Source organism: Rhineura floridana, chromosome 11 (genome assembly GCF_030035675.1).
Source record: "Rhineura floridana isolate rRhiFlo1 chromosome 11, rRhiFlo1.hap2, whole genome shotgun sequence".
Classification (NCBI taxonomy): Eukaryota; Metazoa; Chordata; class Lepidosauria; order Squamata; family Rhineuridae; genus Rhineura; species Rhineura floridana.
Window position 1 is genome coordinate 73,479,623 of NC_084490.1, and position 26,273 is coordinate 73,505,895.

General features: G+C 44.1%; 1 protein-coding gene across 2 annotated transcripts in view; it reads right to left on the bottom strand.

The window, feature by feature from the left end:
• Positions 1-26,273, bottom strand: part of CEP72 (centrosomal protein 72) — a 68,883-nt gene that overhangs the window by 25,046 nt on the left and 17,564 nt on the right. For both annotated transcript variants that reach the window (XM_061589743.1, XM_061589744.1), the window contains exons 5-11: positions 24,676-24,854; positions 23,725-23,828; positions 16,766-16,817; positions 10,702-10,917; positions 5,785-5,882; positions 1,986-2,103; positions 805-1,007 (exon numbers count right to left, since the gene is read on the bottom strand). In XM_061589743.1, the coding sequence (XP_061445727.1) occupies positions 805-1,007; positions 1,986-2,103; positions 5,785-5,882; positions 10,702-10,917; positions 16,766-16,817; positions 23,725-23,828; positions 24,676-24,854 (970 nt within the window). The remainder of the gene's footprint in view (positions 1-804; positions 1,008-1,985; positions 2,104-5,784; positions 5,883-10,701; positions 10,918-16,765; positions 16,818-23,724; positions 23,829-24,675; positions 24,855-26,273) is intronic.

The following is a 26,273-nucleotide window of genomic DNA, read 5'->3' on the forward strand; positions in this document are numbered from 1 at the left end:
CCGAGAGTCAAGCAGCAGCTGCTGTAAAAATAACACCAGAGGACAATAACTAGAATGGGTCTGCATTTTTGTTCTGGCTTTATATTTTGAAGGGATTATAGAGATTCTAACAGTTCAGGCAGTTCTAAAAGAAAAGAAACCTGTAATTTACAAACAGGTTTAGAGAAATTGTGCCCTGCAAAACAAACCACTGCTGCCTGGAGAGATGAGATGTTTATTATGCAAGATTTGTACGTTCTATGCCCTATAATGTGGCTTTAAATTTTTTTAAAAATAAATGTTAAAAAATTCATTTTAAAAATAAAGCAACCTTCTAGCCCATTTAGACAAGCATAAAAGGATATGGGCAATGCTTGGTGAATCTTCAGAAACTAGAATGGATTCCCAGTAGTCACCGGAAGGTTTCTAGTACTCCTTGTTCCTCCCTGTGACTGGCAGAAGCAACACATTCATATGTGTTTTGGACGTACCGTAAGCTGCTGTTATTCAAACTGGCTTTTGATGAATAGGAATAGAGAAGAAATAGTATAGTGTCATGCACCTTAAGCCCTTGAGATGGGATGGACTGTAAGTCCAAATGAATTTTAAAAAAACACACAACGAATTTGATTCTTGCCACCTGGACAGTTACATGTTACCATTTCAAGATACAGCACTGTGTATATATATCATGCGTGCATATATATATATATACATATGGAAATGGAAATGGACTGCCTCCAAGTCGATTCCGACTTATGGCAACTCTACAAATACATATAGAAACACAGAAAAATCAGAGGTAGGAGGGTGCATTCTGCTCACCATATCTTTCTTGGTATTATTCAAATCTGACGTCAAACTACTGATCTTGGCACTGTACTGCTCCTGTTGCTCAGACAGATGCTTTTTCAAAGCTGCTTTCTCCAAAAGAAGGTTATTCAACTCTTGGTGCTCTGTAGGAGAAGGTTTCTGTTGATCTGTTGGCACGGGGTTCTGAATTGCAGACAAAACAGTTTCTGCCTGAGCTAGAAATTAAAAGAGATTAATCCAAGTCCATATTTAGTGAAGGAGAAGATGAATTATTGGGCACTGGGATCACCTACTTCCTCTCTTGCCCATTGTGCTTCATAGTGTGAAGAAAATGGATATGAAACAAAATGTGCAGGCCACAAGAGTGCCACAGCCACACACAACATGTCTATGGAATGCTCTCCCTAGGGAGATGTGCCCAGGGCCATTCCAGTCCGTCTTTAGGGGCCAGGCTAAGACCTTTTTGTTTACCCAAGCCCTTGGTCATTAAGTTGTCTCCTACAATGTGTTCATCTTTTAGCAGGGTGGGTAGGACTTGCCATATGTTGCTGGATGAGCATTTTATGTATTTTACATTATCCTGCTTTTAAATTGCTTTTATGTGCTCTATTTTACCCTGTCAAGTTACTTTGAGACTTTTATTGTATAAAGCAACTGGTAAATGTAATAAAAAAATAACAGTTTAGAAAGAAAATGCCTTTCCCCAGTAGAAGCTGTTTATATTGCTTCTCCTCTGGCTAACTCCTCCCATCAGCCTCTGGAGTTATCTACTGCTTCCCAGTGAAAGGGACATCTGTCAGGTGTATGAGAAGCAACAGCTTCCATATTGCTTCTCACATGAAGACAGGTGTTCATCCTAGCAGGAGTTGGGAGTTCTCAGGAAATGATACATGGAATGTCTCTTGCACAAAAACTGGCCAGTCTTCCCCTTGATCAAACTCAGAATGTCGTTAAGACCATGTGAGGTGACAATTTCTCAGGTATCTCTCCCAGTAAGAAATAAGAGCCTACCTCTAATTTCCCACTGATAATGCTTCTGCTGGGTGAAAAGTAGTGCACACCTATCACACCTGTTGCGAGAGCTGGAGAAGACAATTGGAGAAACCAGGCCATCATTACACCTGAGTCACCCAGGGGGGAAAGGGCCAAATCAGCATGGAGAAACACCCAGCCCAGACATTACCCACACTTACATAAAAACGTCTCATTGCAATGAAGCGATCTGCAACCATTCCAGTATTTATCCACCAAGTCTAGAAGACGTTCCATGGGTGCTGTTTCACATGGCTGAGCTGGCCCTTGAGGTATGTCCTTAAATATATAAATAAATTAGATTTACTTTGATGTGTTTTACATGTTTTTAGATGCTCTTAAATGTTTTTAATTGTTTTAAAAGTTTTTTTTTTAATACTATTGTTTTACCATGTTGGTGTCTGCCACCCTAGGTTCCTTTGGAAAGAAAATACAATAAAGGTTGTTTGTCATTTAAATAATGTACTGCACATAGAAAAATGTGAGCTGCCCCATCACTGTTGTACAAGATCTAGAAATAGCTCAATAGGAGTTGCATACAACTTTTGGCCTGGCACAGTGGGCAAGGACGTGCATTCCCATCTGCATGGCAAGATGGCTGTAACAATGTATTTTCACCTTAGTCAAAATGCATTGGGGTGGGAATTGTCCAGTACATCTTGCATGCAGATATGCACACGTCTTTCAATTTGCACATCTAGTTCCTAATTCAGCAAAGGATTCAAAGGACTCATCTTCAATGGATCAAGCAGTAGGCTATTTATAAGAAGTAAATGGCACGTATTAAAAGGCAACAGCTGAGATCCAAAGTGTTGTTTAACATTTTACTAGTTCTTCCTCTCTAGTTTGAGTACCTTGACCTCCATGCAAATTACAAACCATCAGCTTCAAATGCAGTTTGAAGAAAACAAGACCACATTCACACCATACATTTATTCTACTTTTGTACCACTTTAAACAGTCACAGCTTCCCCAAAAGAATCCCAGGAAGTGTAGTTTGCTAAGGACAGTGAGAATTGTTAGGAAATCCCTGTTCCCCACAGTTCCCACAGTTCCCAGGGAAGAGAGATTAATTGCTAAACCACACTGGGAATTGTTCTCTATGAGGGGAACAGGGGTTTCCTAACAACTTTCAGCATTCTTGACAAACTACACTTCCCAGGATTCTTTGGGGGAAGCCATGACTATTGTGGAATAAATGTACGGTGTCAATGGGGCCCAAGCATAAATCTTTAGGTTTATAGAACTAGTTTCACAGTTGAGTCCTGTCCAATGGAGTGTGCAGAATGTTTCCTTAGATGCATTCATTCTCTCTACCTTTTATGTTATTCTGGAATGACCTCCTCAGAGGCTCAGCAGGTGTGCATACTCTGGTCTTTTCAGAGCCAGGTCAAATCTTATTTTCCCAGGCTTTTAAATCTTAAAACTTTCTTAAGTTTTGTGAAATTTTAGGTCATTATTAGTTTTATTGTATTATCCTGTGTTGTTGGTTTTATGCTATTATCTAGATTTTATGGTTTAAATTTTGTATGTAATTGTTTTACTTTTATTGTAAGACACCTGGAGAACTGGGCAGCATGCTTGTGTTATAAATAACTATTTTTTTTAAAAAACCCTCAAGGGTTTTTTGTGGGTGTAGCCAATATGATTAACAGAGAATATTCTGAAGAACCATCTGACCCTGAGGAGATCAGATGAGAAACAGAAACATCTTGGGAACTGCCATCACTGAGCTTTCAGAATCGGTGCCCGAGTTTGCTTTTGTTCTCCTTCCTCCCTGACCCTTTCCCCTTGTGTGTTGTGTGGTTTAGACTGTAAATCTCTGGGCAGGGATTGCTTTGTATAAATTGATTGTATGTAAGCCACTCTGGAAGCCTTTTTGACTGAAGAGTGGGGTACAAATACAATAAGTATTTGGACTTTGAAAATGCCCTATCCCTAAAACTCAGGAAACAAAATATTCATTAAAAATTGAAATAAAAAGCAAACCAAAAGAACCTATGCTAAAAACCTACCCCCAATTAAGAGCTTTACCCTGAGTACTCAGACCCAGCCCATCACTCAGATCTTGCAACTTTTCAAAAAGGAGTTCTGCAATTCTGGGGCACCCACTAAGAATACCAGTCTATGAGCCGATGGTCAGCAGTGACTTCAAGCCTTGCTAGGATTGACTGGAATCTTCCTTTGCAGCACAGCTCAAGCTGAACTGCAAATGGGTCACCTGACATCATGGCAATGGAAGATAATAGACAAGTGAGGCTCTGCCCACTTATCAAAGTGGACCACCAGGAATGAGGGAGCTTAGGATCTAGCCCACCATTCTCTTTCTGGGCTGGCTTATTCTCTTCTCCTTTTGCTTTCTATTCCTAAATTAAAGTGTAATCTACTTCTTGTCCCCTTCCCTTATGGCAAGATGATTCCTCAGTAGCCTCCTAACTGTAAATTTCAAGTCCATCAATTTCAACGGGACTTGAAATTACTGCATCTTTGTTCCAGAGTGATCAACTACATAGGGCTGCCATGCATGACCATTTATGCCATTAGTTTGGAAATGATTATTCTTCTACCGAAAAGCTTGCAAATATAAAGACATCTACTACCTGGCCATTATCCCCTTAATCATCAAAAGTGTTAGGGTACATACAAATGAAGGAACATACAAAGCTGCTAGCAGGCAGGAACATTGGATCAGGGATCGTAGGAAAGTGACAAGGATGGAAGAAATGGACCAAAACAACAATGATGTGATTTATCAGTTAATTTTAAGTACATGGGGAGACTATAAGGAGGCAGATATCCAGCAGGCACAAACTTCAGGTTCACATTTGAGTCTTTGCTGATGGAAAAAGCAAAGGAGGGAGGTTAGATAAACTAAAAGGACTCAAACATCAGCATAATCCATAAAGCTGCAAGAAACAGAAGCAACTTGTTTTAGGGACTAAGACAAATGGAGCAAGATTATGAAAGAAAAATACCAGCACAAAATCCAAATGAGATGGAACCAAGGACCTTCACAGGCTAGGCTGAGTGTAGACCTAGTGTCAACCTGGGAAAGATGCCACACTAGTTAATTTAGATGCTTATTTTAAAGATCTCCCCCCCCCAAAATTATACAATGATCTCATTATTGTCTGCATTTGATATTTTACACACAAACACAAGAATGATACTGACAGTGCTTTTTTTTTTTAAAAAAGGTATGGTTGTCTGGCCTAGTGCCCCTTGTCAGAGATCTTTTCATAAACTCTTCCTGTTCCATTAGTAGCCCATGGCTAGTCAACTGTTCATTTATGGCAAATGAATCATGGAAGCTTTATGAAAATTCCTTCTTGCAGGTTACAAATTACTAACAATGTATGCATAAACTTGCACACTAATAAGCATTTTTCTGGGTTATTAACTTCTGAATAATTTGAAGATGACGAACTCGTGACTGGCTGTGGGCTTTTTTCACAATCATGTTGTATGTGTATAAATGTATCTGGGCACCCATGCATATCAAATAATTTTGAAATCAAGGAGAGGAATTTTCTGAAACATTTCATAAGATTACAAAGTAAGCAGGAATGGAAGAATAAGAAAGATACATCGTCTATGCCAAACTTTTTTGAAAAGAGAACAATTACTTCAACAAAGAGTTGCTGAATATGCACAGACACAGCTTAACTTGAAAAGAAGCTAGGATCCTGTTATGAAGGAGGAGCTGGCTACTAGGGTAAGGACATAGGAGGGAAAGTTAGTGCCTCTTTAAATAAAGTACTAACTGTCATTCAAAGAAACCAGGAAATGGAACGCTGATAAGGGGGAAAAAACCCATGCTATCTGTGAGCTCGTGCAGACACATAATCGTAGGAATATTAGGTGTTCTCAGTTTGTTACAACTAATCCACTAGAGAAGTTGGTTATATCTCAGATTGGCATATTTAAGACATTCCCCCATTCTTTAAGTCTGACACCTACACCATGGCTGGTTACCCCTTTAGGTTCTGGTCCCTTCCGATCGTGTTCCATTGTTGTCTTCTGAGAAGTAACTAATAGCTCATTTACTCCTGGTGGGGCTAGAAATGGAGAAACACGTAAGTATTTGAGCATAATGGCTTTAGTCTGGGTGGGAAAGACCCAAACCATGAAATTACATAGGCTCCTAGACATGTTATTTGGTGAAGACAGAAACACAGGCAGCAACTTTCATATTAATAAAGTAATCTCAATATAAGTTAAGCTATTTTCCTTTTCCAGATTTGTACATAATTTCTTGCAGTTACATTTGCTCCGTGGGTCTGTGGAAGCCACTTTCCTAACAAATAACAGAGAATTTTTCAATATGCATGTCCTCACAGGCCCAGTTCGCATGCAGTGCCAAACCAAATCATACATGAGCACAAAAGAACAAAGGCATTGGCTCCTGGAGAGGAGATCATGAGGACTTTGCTCCTACTTGGTTGTTTTGCTGCTACACTATGCCGCGCTAAGCCATGTTTTGGCTTAACATGTCACCAAAATCCAGGTTTGTGGTTGAGCTCTCTCCAGAGATACCATGGGCTGGTTTACAGCTCGTTCTTTATCTGTAGGGTCTACTGGTTAGCTTGCTGAGGAAGAAGAGATGGGTTTGGGTGACAGGATGGACCAGCTGTGAGGAGGCAGTAACATAACATGGCTTGAAGGCCAGCTGGCTGACAAGGAAACTCTGAGTATGCCCAAACCTGTCAGGCTTCCTTACTGCTGTACCTTCTCTTTGCACAGCTAGCCACAGGAACAGTGCAGGAACCACCCACAGAATTCATTGAGTTGATCTTCTTCCATCTCATCTCCATGTTCATTCAAGTTTGATGTTTCTTCACCAGGACTGAGATTTAGGAGTGCCACATCTTCCATGCTTCTTGCAAAAAACAGAGTGATCAACCATCAACTGCTGTGTGGGAAGGCAGTTGAAGACCACCTCAGCAACTGCCCCAGCTGGACTATCTCCTCACTAGTCACTACCATTAACCATGATATGGGAAGGATCCTGATTTGTTTTTGATATGTGAATATTTGTATTGTATTTTTAAAATATGTAACTGAAAACAGCTAGGTTGGTGGGGACTAGAGAGAGGGCATTTTCAGTGGCGGCCCCCACTCTCTACAACTCCCTCCCGTTCGATCTTCGCCATGCCCCTTCCCTGGATACATTTCGCCGAGCCTTAAAAACTTGGCTCTTTGGACAGGCCTTCGGGATCTCTGGGGTGGGCTAATTTTTCTGTGATTGTTTTATAATTGTTATGAATTGCCCTACATGGTTTTATACTGCTGCATTAATGTTGACTGCATTGTATTTTATTTTGTATTATATTGTATTTTATTGAATTTTAATGTGTACGTCGCCTAGAGTGGCTTTGGCCAGATAGGCGACACAAAAATTAAATTTATTATTATTATTAATATGACTTGTAAGCCCCCTTGGTAGGCATCCTGAAATGCGGGATATAAATAATTGTAATAAATAAAATAAATGGGCATGAGCCTGGATTGGAATGACACACTAAGTCAGAGGTGGTAACTGAATCCAGATCCCTAATTGTCCCACCCTCCACCTGATGTCAAGTGATTTGCACCTGTCAAAGTTCAAAGGAGGTTACTGTAACCATCAGTCAGATATCAGCAGTTATAAAGAGCCCCTTTGAAGAACATTTGGAGCAAGTAGCTTGGATTCAAAGTACTTTCTCCAACAAAGCATTTTTCTTCCTCTGCAGAGGAAAAAATTATCCACTCAGAGTAAGAGGTTTGGGAGAGAACATGCCCTCCTTGGCTGTACGACAGAGTTCCCAAAGGGAACTCCCTGGTGCAGCCAATTCCAGTGGGGCTCCCTGTCAGAGCTAATCAGCTGAGTGCCACTTGCAAAGGAAGAATCAGGAGCTCACTTTAAGTTCCCAATTGTTCCTTTGTAGTTGCATCTGTAACTATGTGTTAGATGTGGGCCAGGGGTGTGTGGTCTATGTGGAACGGTCTTGTGGGTCAAACTGGGATCTGTGGCCATGGGCCTTATTAGACCCAACAAAGATTCCTCCGCCATGGCTCAGCTCACTTCAGCTCAGTAGCGCAATGGCAAGAGGAGGAGGAGGAGGAGGAGGAGGAAAGCAGTTGCAATCTTCTCTCTGGGAGGCTGTACATTTGTTCATTCACACTAAGCCAGGCAAATGAGGGCACAGAATCAGAAAATGGTAGGGCTTGAAAGACTTAGAACTTATCTAGATGTGTGTTATTCAACTGATAACTTGTAGGTCCGATAGTGGTTGCCCCATCCAACAGGAATGAAAACATGGTTAAATGCAATTGGCCTATTCAAGAAGCACATTCATTGCTCAGAGTTTCTCCAACACATGACTTCATAGACTTCCACAACTCTTTTTTTCTTACTAGATTGTCTATGAGGGTCATAGACTTATGCCAGGGGTGGTGAACCTCTGGCCCACAGATCAAGCTGGACCCCCCCTCCGGCCTCTCCATTTAGTCGGCGAGGCTGTTTTGAGGAAGCCACGCCCACCCACCCTACACCTGATATCATACATGGGCTCTTTTTGCTGGAATGAGGCACGCTCCCAAGTAGGAGCATGCCTTGCTCAAGGAGATGGAAACCACGTCTTCCTTCCAGCACTGCTCTTTGAAGCTGCCCCACACTGATCCTTTGAACCTCCAATGTCTGCGGTTGAAAGGATCAGCTTCTTTCTTCCCTTCATTGCCCCCCTCCTGTTGCTGCTGATGCAGGAGGCCTGAAAAAGAAGCCTGCATTTTAAAATGAAATCTTCTTTCTTGGACTTCCCTTAGCAGCAGTGGGTACCTGGGAACCCCGCATGGGATTTCTGACAGGTGGGCAGGACAACCTGTCATTCATGTAATAACGACAGCATGTGATTGACAGGTGGTCCACCTGTCAAATTTGGCCCACGGAGCCAATCCCAATAAGGATCTGGCCTGTGGAGCCAAAACAGTTCCCCACCCCTCTGTTATGCAATCATAGCCCAATCCAGACAAACAGGCTGAATGGATAGTGGAAATATTGGAATCACGCCAGCTTACCTCACCCTGGAGGGCCCCGGCACCTGTTGGACATCTGCAAAACCGGTGTCTCATTTGCATGGTGGGGCCAACACACGTAGGTCCAAACCACACATACCATAAAAATTGTGTGGTTCTGGTTAACACATTGGATTCTATGCACACAGAGGCTCCACTGTGATGTCCAATGTGCAAGTGTTAGAGGGGCTCGAGTAGACAAACTGGAGGGAGTGGAGAAAATTGGTGCAATTCTAATTCCGCTCCCCTTTTGCATCCCTTCAAACACCTGCGTAGGGCTCCAGCAAGGAAAACCATCCTCCAGGATGACAATATGGAAACCCACGTAAATGGGCTTATCCCCCATTTAGAGCAGATCCCTGGAGCCAGATAAAGTCAAATGTTTCTGATAGATTACCCATGGCATAGATCAGGATAGCCAATGTGGTGCCCTCCCAATGATGTGGAATACACTCCCAACGTCCCTAAGCCCACTGGCCATGCTGGCTGGGGCTGAAGGGAGTTGTAGTCCACAACACTGGGAGGGCACCATGTTTGCTATCGAAGATATAGATAAATATAATTTGTCCAAGTCTTTGAGAAGAGCTGGAACCCAGAAGGAGAAAAATAAAGTAGAGGAATAAAAGACAATCTAGTTCTCCCACCCTGCACTGAAGGTGCCTGTGGAAAATTACAGCTTGGCAGGAAGAAAGATATAGCATGTTGGTTTGGAAGTACAGAGACAAGCAGAAGCTTGGAATGTAGCTGGGGGATGAAAGATGCAATACTGATACAAGCTGAAACTCTGGGTCTTATGAAAAACTTGTAAATGTATGGCCATAGGCGTAAGGAACTTTGGCACAGTGGAATCATACACAATGAACGGGAGAGGCACGCCAGAAATTCCTGGAGGACAAGGAAGAAATTTAGCATGACTAATCCAGATGATCCAAAGCAAGTTGGGCCATGTGTTACAAGAAGCAGCAAGGAAACATCTGAAAACATAACTTGTGCCTTGGACGGTCAGCCGATTATCTGTGGCAGTTGTTCAAGTAATATGAAAGGTATACGATGTTAACTGATTCTAAATTAATGTACTATTCCTTACCTCCAGTAAGAAAAAAATTAAACCCATTTTTTTTAGAGAAACAGGTTAAATTTAAGTTGGTTAAATGAAGAACATAAATAACAAGCGTCGTACTAAGATAAGCCACGTGGTGGCGCCATTATCATAAAAATTATTATAATAAATAAATAAATAAATCACCATTGAACACTCAGCAAAACACTTTCCAAGCTCTTTATATTTTGAGGCAGAGTCCTATGATTCAGCAAAACGCCTCAGCTTTACAAAGACTACTGCCTTAGCCAACACTGAACATTGAAACCTCGTTCACATTAAGAGACAGAAAGGGCAGAACCATTACAACTTTCAAATATTTGTGCACTGGGCTAGTAAAAACAGGTTCAGCTGCCAAGGTGGAGCTCATAACACATTGGGCCACACTAGATGCAATGAAAAATGTGTGGCTGCTGCTGCTGCTGCAAATAGCCGCCACACATCTAGCTCCCACATTCATCTCCATGCTATCTAGTAGAAGTCATTCATGTCCCAGCAGCGCAGTGTTCTGAGTTTCCCTGGCTGTGCTCCCTATCATTAGATGCCTCTGCTAGTGGGCAGGGAGTGCAGAGACATAGATATCGGGACACTAAGACACAGGGTAAGGTCTACAAGACGTTGCGGGGGGGAGTAGATGTGTGGCGGCTGCTTTTTGTGGCAGCCATACAATTAGTTTTACATCTAACATGGACTTTGGCAAGGCCATGACAACACTTAGAACACACCTTTATCTGGATGTGGTGTAAAAGTAGCGTGGGTTGTGATCTTTTCATACTTTTCAGCCTCGTTCTGGACCTTCAGATTAGGTTCTCTCTTGGACAGCTCTTGTGACGTAGGTCCTAAGAGTGCAACTTTAACACCAGTTTTCCTTTTCTCATGCCTTTGGCCAAGGGCACGGTAAGCAACTGGTAACGCTGGTGAAGTAGGCAAGTTTCTATATTCTGGGAGAGGGGGCAGGGAGGAATCACAAATTATTGCAACATATTCTGACATTTTTACTTTGTGATTTGCTATAGAGTAACACAAGTATATAAGCATGGAAACTAGAACATTTAGCATCCCGGTCTACAAACACATTCCTCAAGTCTAGTTTTATGTCCCTGAACGAAAGGGATCACACTGCCATCCAAACAGACTGACCAGTTCACATAAATCTGCAGAATCACATCGTAAGGCTTTTCCACTGAATCACTGCAGTCAGTAAGTGATTGCCAACAAAAAATTCCTTGCACATACAATATCTTATTTTGCAACATAAAATATATCTAGGGAAAGGATACAGGCACAATACGTACTTTACGCCATCATCCAACACAAATGCAGGCAAGATTAAGGTCATTTACTCCCAAAGTACTAAACTGTGAAGGCTACAATATTATACCATGGAATTAAGAACCACTGAAATCAATTATTATTATTAAAATTTATTACCCACTCCTCACCCAGAGGTCCCAGCAATTTTAAAACACATAATTCACTAATAGGCAAAAACCTTGCGGTTTAAGAATGTACCTATAGCCCACAGATATTTCTATCAAACTTTAAAAAGCAGGGAAATTGGGCAGCTATAATGAATGCACCACGGGAGCAGGAGACCTGACCTCCTCTCTGAGATACAATATAATAACAAGTGTAGTTAGTTAATGGTGCTGAGAGTTGCTAGGAGAGGCCCTGTTCCCCTCACAGAGCTTAAATCAGAGCGGCTGACTGTTAAACACCTCTGGCCACTGGAGCTCTGTCAGGGGACTAGGACTCTCCTCTCAGCACCCTTCACAAACTACACTTCCCAGGATTCTTTGGGAAGCCATGACTGTCTCAAGTGAAATAAAGGTCTGGCATTGGTGTGGCCCCCTGAATAGGCAAGCCCAGCAGCTGGGAGTCTGGCTTTTAGAACACTGACAGTTGGTTCTTACTGAGCATGCCCAACATTATATTAGACTTCAATGCTAAATTTCTTAAATTAATTAAAAATCAGCCAGGCATTTTTTAACTTTTAAACTGCAGAAGACGGAGGTCAGAGTATGGGGCAAGGTCAGTAATAGGATTCCAGGTACTCTGTGAACATGGCTGATTTTTAATTAATTTCAACAGATTATGAGAACTCTGACAGAAAGAAGTCCAAAACGGGGCTGGGTTTTTTCACTCTCTTTTTAGACTTTGCACTCTCGATTCTCTCTGAATGTTTTGTGTATTGCCATGAAAATTTAGAGGTTTGTTAAGCAAGCATTTCTGAGTTCAGGACTATAAGTCTTGTAAGGTTTTGTTTTGAAATGAGCCTATGGGAAGCATCAGAATGGCATGGGGGTATTTTCAATTTAACATTGCAGAATGCGAAAAATCCATGCTGACTATAGTATACAGCCACTCTTGTGGCTGTAAAATTAAAAGAGTTAAAAACAACTTAAAGAACATCACAGAAAATAGGGTGGATCCTAAAGATATACATCTTAGGTGTCAAAGGCCAGGGTAAAGAGATGCATCTTTAGCATTTGCCAAAAATGGTACACCGAAGTTGCCAGACGCACCTTGGTAGAGAGAGAGTTCCACAGCTTAGGGGCTGCCACAGAGAAGGCCCTCTCTTGGGCCACCACACCCAAACTTCCAAGGGTGGCAGAACTACCAAAAAGGCCCCCTCTGCTGATCTCAGCACCTGAGAAAGTCTGTGGGGAAGGAGACAGTCTTTCAGATATTTGGGACCTCAGTCGTTTAGGGGTTTAAACATGAGCACCTTTACCTGGGCCTGGAAATGAACTGGCAATGCAGCTCTTTTAAAACAGGTGCTATATGAGTTCTAAAAGGAAACCCTGACTGTAATTTGGCTGCTACATTTTGCATCAGTTGAAGTTTCCGAGTTTATTTATTTATTTCATTCAATTTATATACCGCCCACAGCCCGAGGGCTCTCAGGGCGGTGCACAACATGGATAAAATACAATAAAATCACAAAAACAGTAAAGTATACATTATTAAACAAGTAAACAACCTAATATACATTAAAACACAATAGATTAAAATGCCTGGGAGAATAAAAAGGTTTTGACCTGGCGCCGAAAAGATAGAAGTGTAGGCGCCAGGCGCACCTCATCAGGCAGACTGTTCCATAATTCGGGGGCAGCCACTGAAAAGGCCCTGGATCTTGTTACTACCCTCCGAGCTTCTCTGTGAGTCGGAGCTCGGAGGAGGGCCTTAGATGTTGAACGTAGTGAGCGGGTAGGTTCATATCGGGAGAGGCGTTCCGCTAGGTATTGTGGTCCCGCGCCGTGTAAGGCTTTATAAGTCAAAACTAGCACTTTGAATCTGGCCCGGAAACAGATAGGCAGCCAGTGCAAACGAGCCAGAACAGGTGTTATATGTGCAGACCACCTAGTCCTTGTCAGCAGTCTAGCAGCTGCGTTTTGCACTAGCTGTAGTTTCCAAACTGTCTTCAAAGGCAGCCCCACATAGAGCGCATTGCAGTAATCCAATCTAGAGGTTACAAGAGCATGCACAACTGAAGCGAGGTCGTCGCTTTCCAGATAGTGGCGAAGCTGGGCTACCAACCGAAGGTGGTAGAACGCATTCCGTGCCACCGAGGCCACCTGCGCCTCGAGAGACAGGAATGGATCGAAAAGAAGCCCCAAGCTACGAACCTGTTCCTTCAGGGGGAGTGTAACCCCATCTAGAACAGGTTGAAGATCCACCATCTGGTCAGAGAAGGCACTCACCAACAGCGTCTCGGTCTTGTCAGGATTGAGCTTCAGTTTATTAGCTCTCATCCAGTCCATTATCGCGGTCAGGCAACGGTTCAGCACATTAACAGCCTCACCTGAGGAAGATGAAAAGGAGAAATAGAGTTGCGTGTCATCAGCATGCTGATGACAACGCACTCCAAAGCTCCTGATGACCGCACCCAGTGGCTTCATGTAGATGTTAAAAAGCATAGGGGACAGAACCGATCCCTGCGAGACTCCACAATGGAGAGTCCAGGGTGTCGAACAATGTTCCCCAAGCCCTACCCTCTGGAGACGATCCACCAAGTAGGAGCGGAACCACTGCAAAGCAGTGCCTCCAACTCCCAACTCCGTGAGTCTCCCCAGAAGGATACCATGGTCGATGGTATCAAAAGCAGCTGAGAGATCAAGGAGAATCAACAGAGTTACACTCCCCCCATCCCTCTCCCGACATAGGTCATCATACAGGGCGACCAAGGCTGTTTCAGTGCCAAAACCGGGCCTAAAACCGGATTGAAACGGATCTAGATAATTGGTTTCATCCAAGAGCACCTGGAGCTGGCTGGCGACCACCCGTTCTAAGACCTTGCCCAGGAATGGAACATTCGCTACCAGTGTATAGTTGTTCAAATTATCTGGGTCCAGGGAAGGTTTCTTCAGGAGTGGTCTCACTACTGCCTCTTTTAAGCAACTAGGGACCACTCCATCTCTCAAGGAGGCATTTATCACTTCCCTAGCCGAGCCGGCTGTTCCAGCCCTGCCAGCTTTCACTAGCCAAGAGGGGCAAGGATCCAGTACGGAAGTGGTTGCACGCACCAGTCCAAGCACCTTGTCAACGTCCTCAAGCTGTACCAACTGAAACTCATACAATAAATAAGGACAAGACCGTGCTCCAGATACCTCATTAGGTTCAACTGCCATAATGCTGGAGTCTAAGTCCTGACGGATGCGTGAGATTTTATCTTGGAAGTGCCCAGTGAACTCGTTACAGCGGATGTCTGAAGTTGTCTTCAAGGGAAGCCCCATTTAGAGCACACTGCAATAATCCAGTCTGGAAGTTACCAGAGGATGGAGTACTGTGACCAAGTCATTTCTCTGTCCAAAAGGGGGTGAAGTTGGCAAACCAACCAAAGCTGGAAAAAGGCACTCCAGGCCACCTGAATCTCCAGTGACAGTGTTGGATCAAGGAGTATCCCCAGGCTGCAGACCTGCTCCTTCAAGGAAAGAGCAACCCCATCCAGAACAGGCCGTCTTCCCACCTCCTGGACATGAGAATTTCGGACATGTAACACCTCTGTCTTTTCAGGATTCAGCCTCAATTTATTGCTCCACATCCAATCCATCACTGCCTCCAAGCACCAGTTCAACACCTTAACTGCCTCTCCTGATTCAGATGGCATAGAGAGGTAGAGCTGGGTGTCATCTGCATACTGATGGCACCAAAGCTCCTGATGATAGCTCCCAGAGGGTTCATGTATATGTTAAATAGTACGGCAGACAAGATGGAACCCTGTGGAACACCAAAGGATAATTCCCATGATGCTGAACAGTAGCCTCCCATTAACTACTTTTTGGAAATGGCTCTGGAGGTATGAGTGGAAACAATGAAGCACAGTGCCGCCAACGTCGAGCATTGGCCCCCATAGTGGTGCGTTAGCAGCATACGAGCATGACGGCACAGCATACGACCATTCGTCTTCTTTTTTGGCTGAATAATGTTTCATGAGTGGAGGTGTTTCCATTACCTTTACTGACGAAACTGGTGGAGGGTCTTTCCTCCGGAGGAGTTTCAGGAGCACTATCCACAATGTCTTTTACTATGCTTCTTCGCTGTTCGGCGGTGCCTTTCCACTTTCCTTGTTTAATTAATTTACTTTTGATGGCAAAGTATTGCTTTCTGTTCCAAGGCATCTTGTTTACTCCCTTGCTTCTCCTTTCTTATATAGATCCCTTCTCCTGACACAGGAGCTTCTCCTTCCCTTGTGTGCGCCAATGGCTGTAAAGGGCACGGGTATAATTAGCCTGGTTGAGGTTGTTGAACGCCCGTACGGCTTTGCCGTTAAACGGGCGTACAACCACCGGGCTAATTATGTTCCAGAAGGATACCATGGTCAACAGTATCAAAAGCCACTGAGAGATCAAGGAAAATGAGCAGGGTTGCATTCCCATCTCTCTCCTGACAGATGTTATCAACTAGGGCAACGAAGACAGTTTCAGTACCATGGCCAGGCCTGAAGCCAGATTGGAATGGATCTAAGTAATCAGTCTCCTCCAAACATGCCTGAAGTTGGAACACCATCACCTTCTCAAGCACCATGCCCAAAAAAGGGATATTTGCCACCGGGCAATAGTTGTTTAACACTTCTGGGTCCAGGGAGGTCTTCTTAAGGAGGGGACACATCTCCCCCTCTTCCAGCAAAGCATTAATCACTCCCTGGACCCACCCAATCAAGTCCCCTACAGCTAGTTCTCAGCAGCCAGAATGGGCAAGGGTCAAAGGGGCAGGTGGTGGGCCACACTTCTTCAAGCAGCTTGTCCACATTCTTAGGCTGCAGTAACTGAATCTGTGGATCAGACAGTGCTCTGGACGCCTCCATTGGACTTGCTCTAACTGTGGCATCCAACTCTGTTTGAATCTGATCAATTTTGTCCCTAAAGTGCCTTGCAAAGTTCTTACAGCAGGCCTCCGAGGGTGTCAGAGCAGACTTACTTCTAAGTAGTCATACTGTAACTCTCTGTGTTGGATTCTGGTCATTAAGCAGGAAAAGATACAAACATAAAAACAAGTTATAGCGCAATTAATGGTACCTGTATTTGCCTGTACGATGGAGGAGTATTGCACATAAAAACAGAAAACTAAGGACGCTGCTGCTCATTGAAGCGTTTTGACTTCAATTGCTTTTCAGTAAAACCTGTCAGTCAGTATGGAAAACAGGAGCTGGAATCCTGAGTAACAAATGTGACTGAGAGACTCTCCCGTTTCTAAAATACTTTCACAAGTCTAAACACACAAAATCTTAAGTCTATGGTATTAATAACTGAGATATTTAATTAGCACAATTGTTTGTTATAAACATACCTTTATATGTTTCTGTGGCTTTCAACATATTTCTATTTTCTAACTGAGCAGCCTAGAAGAAAAATTAAGACTTTAAAGTATAGCTCTCTGAAAGGTCTCCTACAAATCTATGTATTTTAAAATACTAATTTCAAATGGCAGGTTTTACATAAGTAATCTTTCTGCTTTTGTTCAGTATTGCATTAAAAGTGGATTTTGAGCGCCTTGCAAAGGGCTTTCAAACAGCCCTGCATTGCAGTTTGAAGTTTAGACAATCAAGGGAGATCACTATGACACCAAGTGATTGGCAGGTGGATAGCCCTGGCCATCTGTCAAATTTGGCCTACCAAGGATGGGGAGATTACAACCTAGAATGCTTTAGTTGCTTTACAACCTAGAATGGTGCCTAATGCTGCCACTTGATTGTATTAGTACAAAAAAGGTGTGCCTTTTTTCCATAGTTCTTACACCAAGAAAGAAAGACTTTCCAGCCCATGCCATGCACTCTAATTAGTGGAATTCCTTCTTGAAGATAACATATTCAGTACCCCATCCAAGCATAGCAACCTCCATGGACAGTTCTCTTCTAGAGCATTTGTGCACTTTCCCTTCAAAGATGAGCAAGTAGGTTGTTATCCCTGAGGCTAACATGTCACAGATGTGCTACTAAGGCTGCAATGACTTCATGAACATTCTGGGTTTGTACTGTGAAAACAGAAATGATGGTATTTGCTGTGTCTTTTCCTGATCACGATAAAAAGGTATTACTTACAGTGGATTGTTCTATGGGGCTTGTTAATCTGTATCATTACAACTGAATTTCAGTGTTTCCATCTTGAGTTGTTTTATGCACAGTTGCTTGTTGATATCATTACTGTCCCACTCTCCATTGCTAATACCAAGAGCAGGTTTTATTGCTTGGATTACCAGCAGTTGTTGAATCACCTTGTGAAAAGCCTTATTTCACCACATTCGTAGATCATGGGGACACTATGACTTTGTTTCTTGATAGCCTTACTAACTCTAAGCAGCATCCTAAGGAGACTGTCTCACACCCCTCTATCTGTAGCGGTGGTCTTTCATTTGGGGCCTAGTGAAGTAGTCGCCCTCTGATAGCTACCTGGACAGGATAGTTCCTGGCATCATCATGCGAAGGCACTTTTCTTTATTCCTTTGTTTAATCGGGAGATACAGAATAAGAGGAAGCTGAGGACTGGGTGGATGACTTCTCTCATGTTTTGAAGATGCGGTTCCATTCAGGCTTGAAATGCACTCTAGGAGTGTACTTGCGGAATACTATATTTTCAGCCACCCTTCTTTGCTGGTAGGAGTGCCTTTTTTTGTCTCACATTTCCACCAGTGTGGCCTCTAGAGGATTTGTGAAATGTTAAGTTCCTGCAAAGGGTGTGCTAGCCAAGGATGCTTATCTGGGATCCCAAGTCAATGGCCCAGTTTCTCAGCCAGATGTTTTGTCTGACCTCTGTATTGGCTGCTATGGCACTTGCACCAAACTGGATGATGTCCAGAGTTAAAGCTGTCAGCAGCACCACTGTGTATGCAATATTCTTCATTTCCTCATTACCAGGCTTGGGCAGGACCAGCTAGATCTTCAGTTCAAAGGTTAAGTGAACATGGTGAAAACTGAGTAGCTGATGCTCTGAAAGCCACCCTCCTTCAAAACCTCTGGTAAGGCTGCCTCCAACCTCCTGTTGTAGGGACCTCTAGGTCCACTTTAGCAAGACTTTCCCATCCCCTTTTCTTAAGTTATCAAACAAGTCTAGAAAGGGATCTGTCATGGGTTTCAAGCAAGGGTGGAACTCTTGCCCATGGGCCTAACTGGGCAGCAAAACAGGCTCCAACTTGACCCATGAGGCTTTACCTCAAAATCATGCCCTCCTGCCCCACATCTAATGCCAGGACTGATTCTTACCACCTGTCCCTCTTTGGAGGGATACATAAGCCGGCTGGCTGAGGTGGCCTGGGAGACCCAGGCCCTGCAGGAGAAAGAAAGCATCGCCCAAGGGAAGGAGAGGCTGCTGCTCTTGCTGCTGCTCTTGCTGCTGCTCTTGCTGCTGCTGCCGCCGCCGCCGCCGCCGTGGGACCACCACCTCCACCACCCTTCCCAGAGGGACTTCTGCCTGGCAGGACCAGGCCCCGGCCTGATCCTGATCAGGGCGTGGACGTTTCTGTTGCTGCCGTTGGGCTGTCCTGGAATGTGAGTCTGAAGTGCTGCTGTTGCCTCTTCTGAGGTGTATGCCACCGTTGCTGCTGTCATTATCACCAGGTTGGGGGTCATTGCTGTCTATCGTTCTTGGGTCCCATTACATCAGCTACTACGGATTATCGGCTGCTGAAGCTCCTCGGATGCTGCTGTGTTGTCTGAATGTATGAGTGGGTTGTATGAGTGAGTGTGTGATTGTGTGTATATGCCATGAGTTTTATTATTTATTTTATTTTTATTATGTGCCTGGGCGAGAGGACAGTGTTGTGGGAGGGAGGACCAAAGGGGGCCCCTATTAGTGTAGTGACGGGTAATGGGAGGTATGGCGCTGTGAGTAGGACATGCCAGTTAAGGGGAACTCGCCCCAGACAACTGGTGGCTGTGACGTGTTCCGGTCCTCCTCACACCCACAGGATTGCTGGTAGTTCTATCAGCCAACCCTCGGATCTCCAGTTGCTGCTTTTTAATGCCAGATCGGTAAATAATAAAACCTCCCTCATCCATGACCTAATTGTGGATGAGGCGGCCGATCTGGCATGTATTACCGAGACCTGGGTGAGCGATCTGGGAGGTATTAATCTCTCCCAGTTGTGCCCACCTGGGTATTCGGTTCAGCATCTGGGTAGATCCGAGGGTCGGGGAGGGGGAATCGCTGTGGTCTATAGAAGTTCCATCCCTCTTGTTAGGCACCCTATCCAGATGGCTAATGGTCTAGAGTGTCTGCACATAACGTTGGGTCAGCGAGACAGACTGGGAATTCTGTTGGTGTACCGTCCACCCTTCTGCCCAACAGCCTCCCTAACTGAGCTGACAGAGGTGGTCTCGGATCTATTGTTGCGTTCCCCCAAACTTTTGGTATTGGGGGATCTCAACATTCATGCTGAGGCTGCTTTATCTGGAGCAGCTCAGGACTTCATGACCTCCATGACAGCCATGGGGCTGTCTCAATTTGTTACTGGCCCTACGCATGTGTTGGGGCACACTCTGGACTTGATTTTTGCCACTGGATTAGGGGATGGTGATCTGAGAGTGAGGGATTTTTCATCTATTCCTTTGTCATGGTCAGATCACCGCCTATTAAGGTTTAGACTTACACTGTTTTCTCCCCTCTGCAAGGGTGGAGGACCAATTAAGATGGTCCGTCCCCGGAGACTAATGAATCCTGAGGGTTTTCTGATGGCTCTAGGGAATTTTCCGGCTGATAGAATTGACGGTCCTGTCGAAACCCTGGCCATGCTGTGGAATACGGAAATGGCCCGGGCAGTTGACACGATCGCCCCGGTGCGCCCTCTCCGTTGCAGAGCTCAATTGGCTCCCTGGTTTACTCCGGAGCTAAGAGTGATGAAGCAAGAAAGGAGACGGCTTGAGTGCAAATGGAGGCGAACTCCCGACGGCTGTAATCATGCACTTGTGAAGCTCTCTACCAAACTCTATGTGAAGGCAGTGAGAGCAGCAAAGAAGCAATACTTTGCTGTCTCTATTCAGTCATCCCTTAACCGCCCAGCGGAACTTTATAAAGTTGTCCGGGGACTTTTACACTCTGGTCCCCAGGAAGCAATAACACCATCAATTGCCCGCTGTAATGAGTTTGCGCGACACTTTCGTGATAAGATCATGAACATCCGCCGGGACCTTGACTCCATTATTGTAGCAGTTGATCCTAATGAGGTATCCAGAGCACAGTCTTGTCCTGTTTTATTGGATGAGTTTCAGTTGGTACAGCTCGAGGATGTGGACAAGGTGCTTGGACAGGTGCGGGCGACCACTTCTGCTCTGGATCCTTGCCCCTCATGGCTAATAAAAGCTAGCAGGAATGGAACAGCCGGCTGGGCCAAGGAGGTGATTAATGCCTCTTTACGAGAGGGAGTGGTCCCACCCTGCCTGAAACAGGCGGTGGTGAGACCGCTCCTAAAAAAATCCTCCTTGGACCCTGATAATTTGGACAACTATAGGCCAGTAGCAAATGTCCCATTCCTGGGCAAGGTTCTAGAGCGTGTGGTCGCTCGCCAACTCCAGGCTCTCTTGGATGAAACTGATTATCTAGACCCATTTCAATCGGGCTTTCGGCCGGGGTTTGGTACAGAAACGGCCTTGGTCGCCCTGTATGATGACCTCTGTCGGGAGAAAGACAGAGGGAGTGTAACTCTGTTGGTTCTCCTTGATCTCTCAGCGGCGTTTGATACCATCGACCATGGTATCCTTCTGGAGCGACTTACGGATTTAGGAGTGGGAGGCACTGCTTGGCGGTGGCTCTGCTCCTATCTCGGGAATCGTCTCCAGAAGGTGATGCTGGGGGAACATTACTCGAGTCCCTGGGTACTCCAATATGGGGTCCCGCAGGGTTCAGTTCTGTCCCCCATGCTTTTTAATATCTATATGAAGCCGCTGGGTGAGGTCATCAGGAGTTTTGGAGTGCGTTTCCAGCAATATGCTGATGATACGCAGCTCTACTACTCCTTTTCATCTTCCTCAGGTGAGGCTGTTGATGTACTAGACCGCTGCCTGGCCGCGATAATGGGCTGGATGAGAGCTAATAAACTGAAACTCAATCCTAACAAGACTGAGATGCTGTTGGTGGGAGGACCCTCTGCCCAGATGGTTGACGTTCGACCTGTCCTAGATGGGGTTACACTCCCCCTAAAGGAACAGGTACGTAGTTTGGGGGTCTTATTAGATCCGCTTCTGTCACTTGAGGCTCAGGTAGCCTCGGTGGCACGGAATGCATTCTACCAGCTCCGGCTGGTAGCCCAACTACGACCCTATTTGAGCAAGGAGCATCTTGCCTCAGTTATCCATGCTATGGTAACCTCTAGATTGGACTACTGTAATGCACTCTACGTGGGGCTACCTATGAAGACGGTTCGGAAACTTCAGCTAGTGCAAAATGCTGCGGCCAGAGTTCTCACTGGGACAAAGAAATTTGACCATATAACACCTGTCCTGGCGCAGCTGCACTGGCTACCGATATGTTTCCGGGCCAGATTCAAAGTGTTGGTTCTTACCTATAAAGCCCTAAACGGCATCGGACCGCAATACCTGATGGAGCGCCTCTCTTGCTATGTACCTACCCGTTCACTACGCTCGACGTCGAAGGCCCTTCTCCGGGTCCCAACCCATAAAGAGGCCCGGAGATCAACAACTAGATCTAGGGCCTTCTCGGTGGTGGCCCCCGAACTATGGAATGCCCTCCCAGACGAGATACGTCTGGCGCCTTCTCTGTTATCTTTTCGGCGCCAGGTAAAAACTTACCTTTTCGCCCAGGCTTTTTAAATTTTGTAAATTTTTAAATATTTTAATTTAACATTTTAAACTTAATATGATCTTAATTTAATCTCAATGGCAATTTTATTAATGTTTTATAATTGTACTATATATATATATTTTTTCCACACTTGCTCATATTTTAATTGTGATTTTATTTGTTGTACACCGCCCTGAGAGCTTTCTGCTATAGGGCGGTCTAGAAATGTAATTAAATAAATAAAAATAAATAAATAATGTCATATGTGATCGGCCCCTGACAAAAGCAGAGTTTTAAGTCTGCATCTACCAGCTAATTGGCAGTGACTTCATGCCCCACCTGGTTCTTCCTTTGCATTGTGGCTTGCCATCTGGTGATTGGTAGGTGGGTGGCTCTGCCTATCTGTGAAAGTGGCCTATGGGGTTGGGGATACTCAGGATCTGGCCCACTGGCTGGAAAAGGTTTCCTACCCATTGTTTGGACTAGAGAGACCTTTTGGAAAAACATCCTAGATCTTTTAAGGGTAGCCTAGTTTGTAGAGCCTTCTGGCTTAGTTAGCTGAAGGGTATGATATGTCCTAGCGAGTAGGGTACGGAAAATATCTAACTGAAAGTTACCCTCAGTTGATTGAAATCTGAAAGTTTTTCTCCTTCCCTCTCATGTGAGTGAAGAGCTCAATCTCAGATAAAGGGCTGCCTGTTTTGCCAGTTTAGAGAAGCATCTGGAGCCCATTTTGCTCTCTTGTTGGCTTTGGGGCTAGTGGGGTGATATGTTCCCATGACAGGGATACTCATCCCTTCCTTACTCTGGCTCTGGTCCCCTGTTCACATGAAATCATACTCTGGAGCCTAGGTGTTTCTTGACCTTGCAACTCCAGATCACTCAACTTACTACACTCCAACTGGAGGTTCTGATGGCTGAACTCTGACGAGTCCCTGCAGCTAGCCATTTCTGGAGCTCTGTCTCATACCTATCCTCTATAGAGGGAAGAAAGTCTGAATGCTCCTGTGTGCTATGGAGGCTTCTATTGCCTCACACTCTCTCTTTCAGCTCTTCCCAGGTTGTTTGTAGCCAGGCAGACACCCATGCACCACCACATCTCATGCTGAGGTTACTATACCTCCAAAAATCTCCTGTGAGTCCTGCAGTCCCTACTGGATGTGTCAGGTGGAAAAACAACAGGGAAGAGAGAGGGATGCATAAAACAAAAGAACTTTTGTAATGAAGCTAAACAGCTGGGCTTTTAAGAGCTCCAGCTGAATCTGACCACTCTGCATGCCACAGGATCATTCTGGAAGGGGGTAGGGACCCAAAGATGTATCTGAAAAAGTGGATCATATCTATCTCTGCCAAAAGGGGGAGCCATCCAAAAGTAAAGCCCTCCCCACCCCCAGGAGCTTCAGAACATTAAAGGTAATCAGATCCCTATCTGGTTTGTTTCAAGAACTGCACACATCGTAGATAGTTTCGTAGCATGGGAAGAATGTATAATGTAGTCTCTTAATTTTTTTTATTTACCTTGGGCAAATTTTCTTGTTTCCATTTTTGCAATAAAACGAGCTGTGGAGGGGAAACTTCTGACTTCCAGTGCATCTTAGTTTTATGTTCTGTTTTGTAAATACCTCAAGAAATAACAGATTTAAATAGTTATTTGATCTATACAAACACGTATTATGTACTGAAGCATCACAGAAGACACCGATCTATAGAATCTATACATACTGCATGAAAATAAAGAGTTCCCAAGCTCAATTTTTTCCTACTCTCTTAATAATAATAATAATAATAATAAACATCCTGTGTGCTTAATTCACAAACTGTGTTTTAATAAAAGTGTTGTGAGTCAGGTTTTAAACGGTTACATTGTTGCTATTTTTAGTTTTTGTAATTAGATTGTTTTATTTATATTTTTAAAATTATTTTATAGTTTTAATTACCTTTAGTAACCTGCCTTCGGAGGGCTTTGCCCTGAAAGGCAGCATATAAGTATTTTAAATAAATAAGGGCTGTTCCTGCTGACAGGATTCCTAGAGGCATCTGGCGGGCTACTGTTGGAAACAGGATGCTGAACTAAAAAGACGTTTGACTTGATCCAGCAGGACTCTTCTTACGTCTAAATCTAAATCTTCTGACGTCTAAACCTTGAGCCAACACAATGCAACACACAATACAAAGGAGTTTTTTGTTTGGATGGCAGACTGCAAGAATGCATGTTCAGCTTATTGCAGCAGTATCACAGGATGACATAAGGCTCCGATGCTACCCTGTGATGTCATCACATAACATCACAATGCATATGAAAGAAGGGCTGTCTACCAAAGAAGAAATTAATTCCAACATATGCAATAGATAGGTCAGCATATAAGACAATGACACAACCCAGAAACCTAGGATAGTTTTCCACCCTGATATGAACTAGCCTGTTATTGAATACAGCATGAGAGAAGTCAAAATCCAAAAGCCACATACTGTTTAAATCGTGAAATTCAACCTCAGGGCCCCTTCTGGTTGATCCAGTTATTCCTGGAGATTTACTTAAATCCCATTCACACTTTGTAATGAGATTTAAGACTGCTTCATCATCTTCATCCATCATCAAGCACTTTTTTGACATGGAGTTAATGTATTCAACTCTTGGATGGGCAGAGCTGCAGCAAGAAAATATGGCGCCATTTGTATGCCTTGTGTTAATGCCACCTTTATTTGGTACCTGAAAAGTCGTATCTTAAAGAACAAAATAAGACATGAGCCCCCTTCAGGACTTTTTGCCCTAAAAGGTAACAGGTAACTGCGTGGATGTTAGGTTAGCCCTGCCCCCCAGGGCCATGTAAGAATCCAATGATTTGAGAGAGCTTCTGCAGTGGGGAGCCCTGTGTATCCATGAAGACTTCCATTATGATTGAGAAGCTAGGGTTCTCAATTGAGTGGGGAGTCTCCACAGATACAAGAGACCCTCCACCACAGAAGTTCAATCAAATCTCCCAAGTGGCTGGGATGACTTGCAAGGTCCAAGGGAACATGCTAAAGCTGTCTCCACAGCATGCTATACAGTGTTGCCTCTTAAGTTGGTACCACCTGAAGGAGGCTATGGAGAGCCCATAATCTAATCAACAAACTTTTGATAACAGACAGTAGATCAGTTAGCCTGATTAAGGATTAACTCAGAAGATCCAACTGCCATTTTAAGTTTTTCAAAGTCTTCCTATGTCACAGAAAGCAAAAACATGGTTGTAGCTGAAGCTGTAAATGAAATCCAAGTACTTGCATTTACACCATGTCTTCACAGCACAACACTACATTCCTGCTTTGCTTGAAGCAAGATAAACATGAGAAACGATTCCTGTTTAAACAGGAACAGCATAGGCTATAATGACTTGGTGCCACAGAACACTCAAGTGTTGCCAGATATGTTTAATTGCTGTAAACTGCCCAGGGAGCTTCAGCTATGGGGCGGTATATAAATGTAATAAATAAATAAATACTGTAGCTAACTTTGTCTACGGCACAGACAAACATGGGACAGGTCTGCTGCACAGTACGGGTTGCACATGAATCCAAGCACATCAGACTTGCACAAATCCACAGATGCATGTACTACCCGTGTTACCAATTATGCTTGGTTTTCAGAGGAGAACACACACAGAGCAGACAGCTTCTATTCTTTTGAATATTTATCTGCAGTTTAACTAAAATGCTTGGAAAACTATTCCCAATACAGTACTTCTTTCCCTTCTTGTCAGATGCTGCTAGTGGGCAGGTCGACTAAAAGGTAGAGAGGTTATGCATCCTCTCTCATGGCCATAAGCACCATAGAATGAGACCCTTTGCTGGACCCCTTTGGCCAGCCTTCCTCCAGTCTGGTATAGAGATGGAGAAATCCCAGCATGCGACAGGATTTGCTTCTGTCTAAGACAATCTTCCCTACCCAATGCCTTCCAGTTGTTTCAGATTACAACTCCCATCTAGCCAGCATGAATGATTGTCAGGGATGATGTGAGTTGTAGTAGAAAACATCTGGAAGGCACCAGGTTGGACAGACACAAGCAAATACGTTCACGTCTATGCTG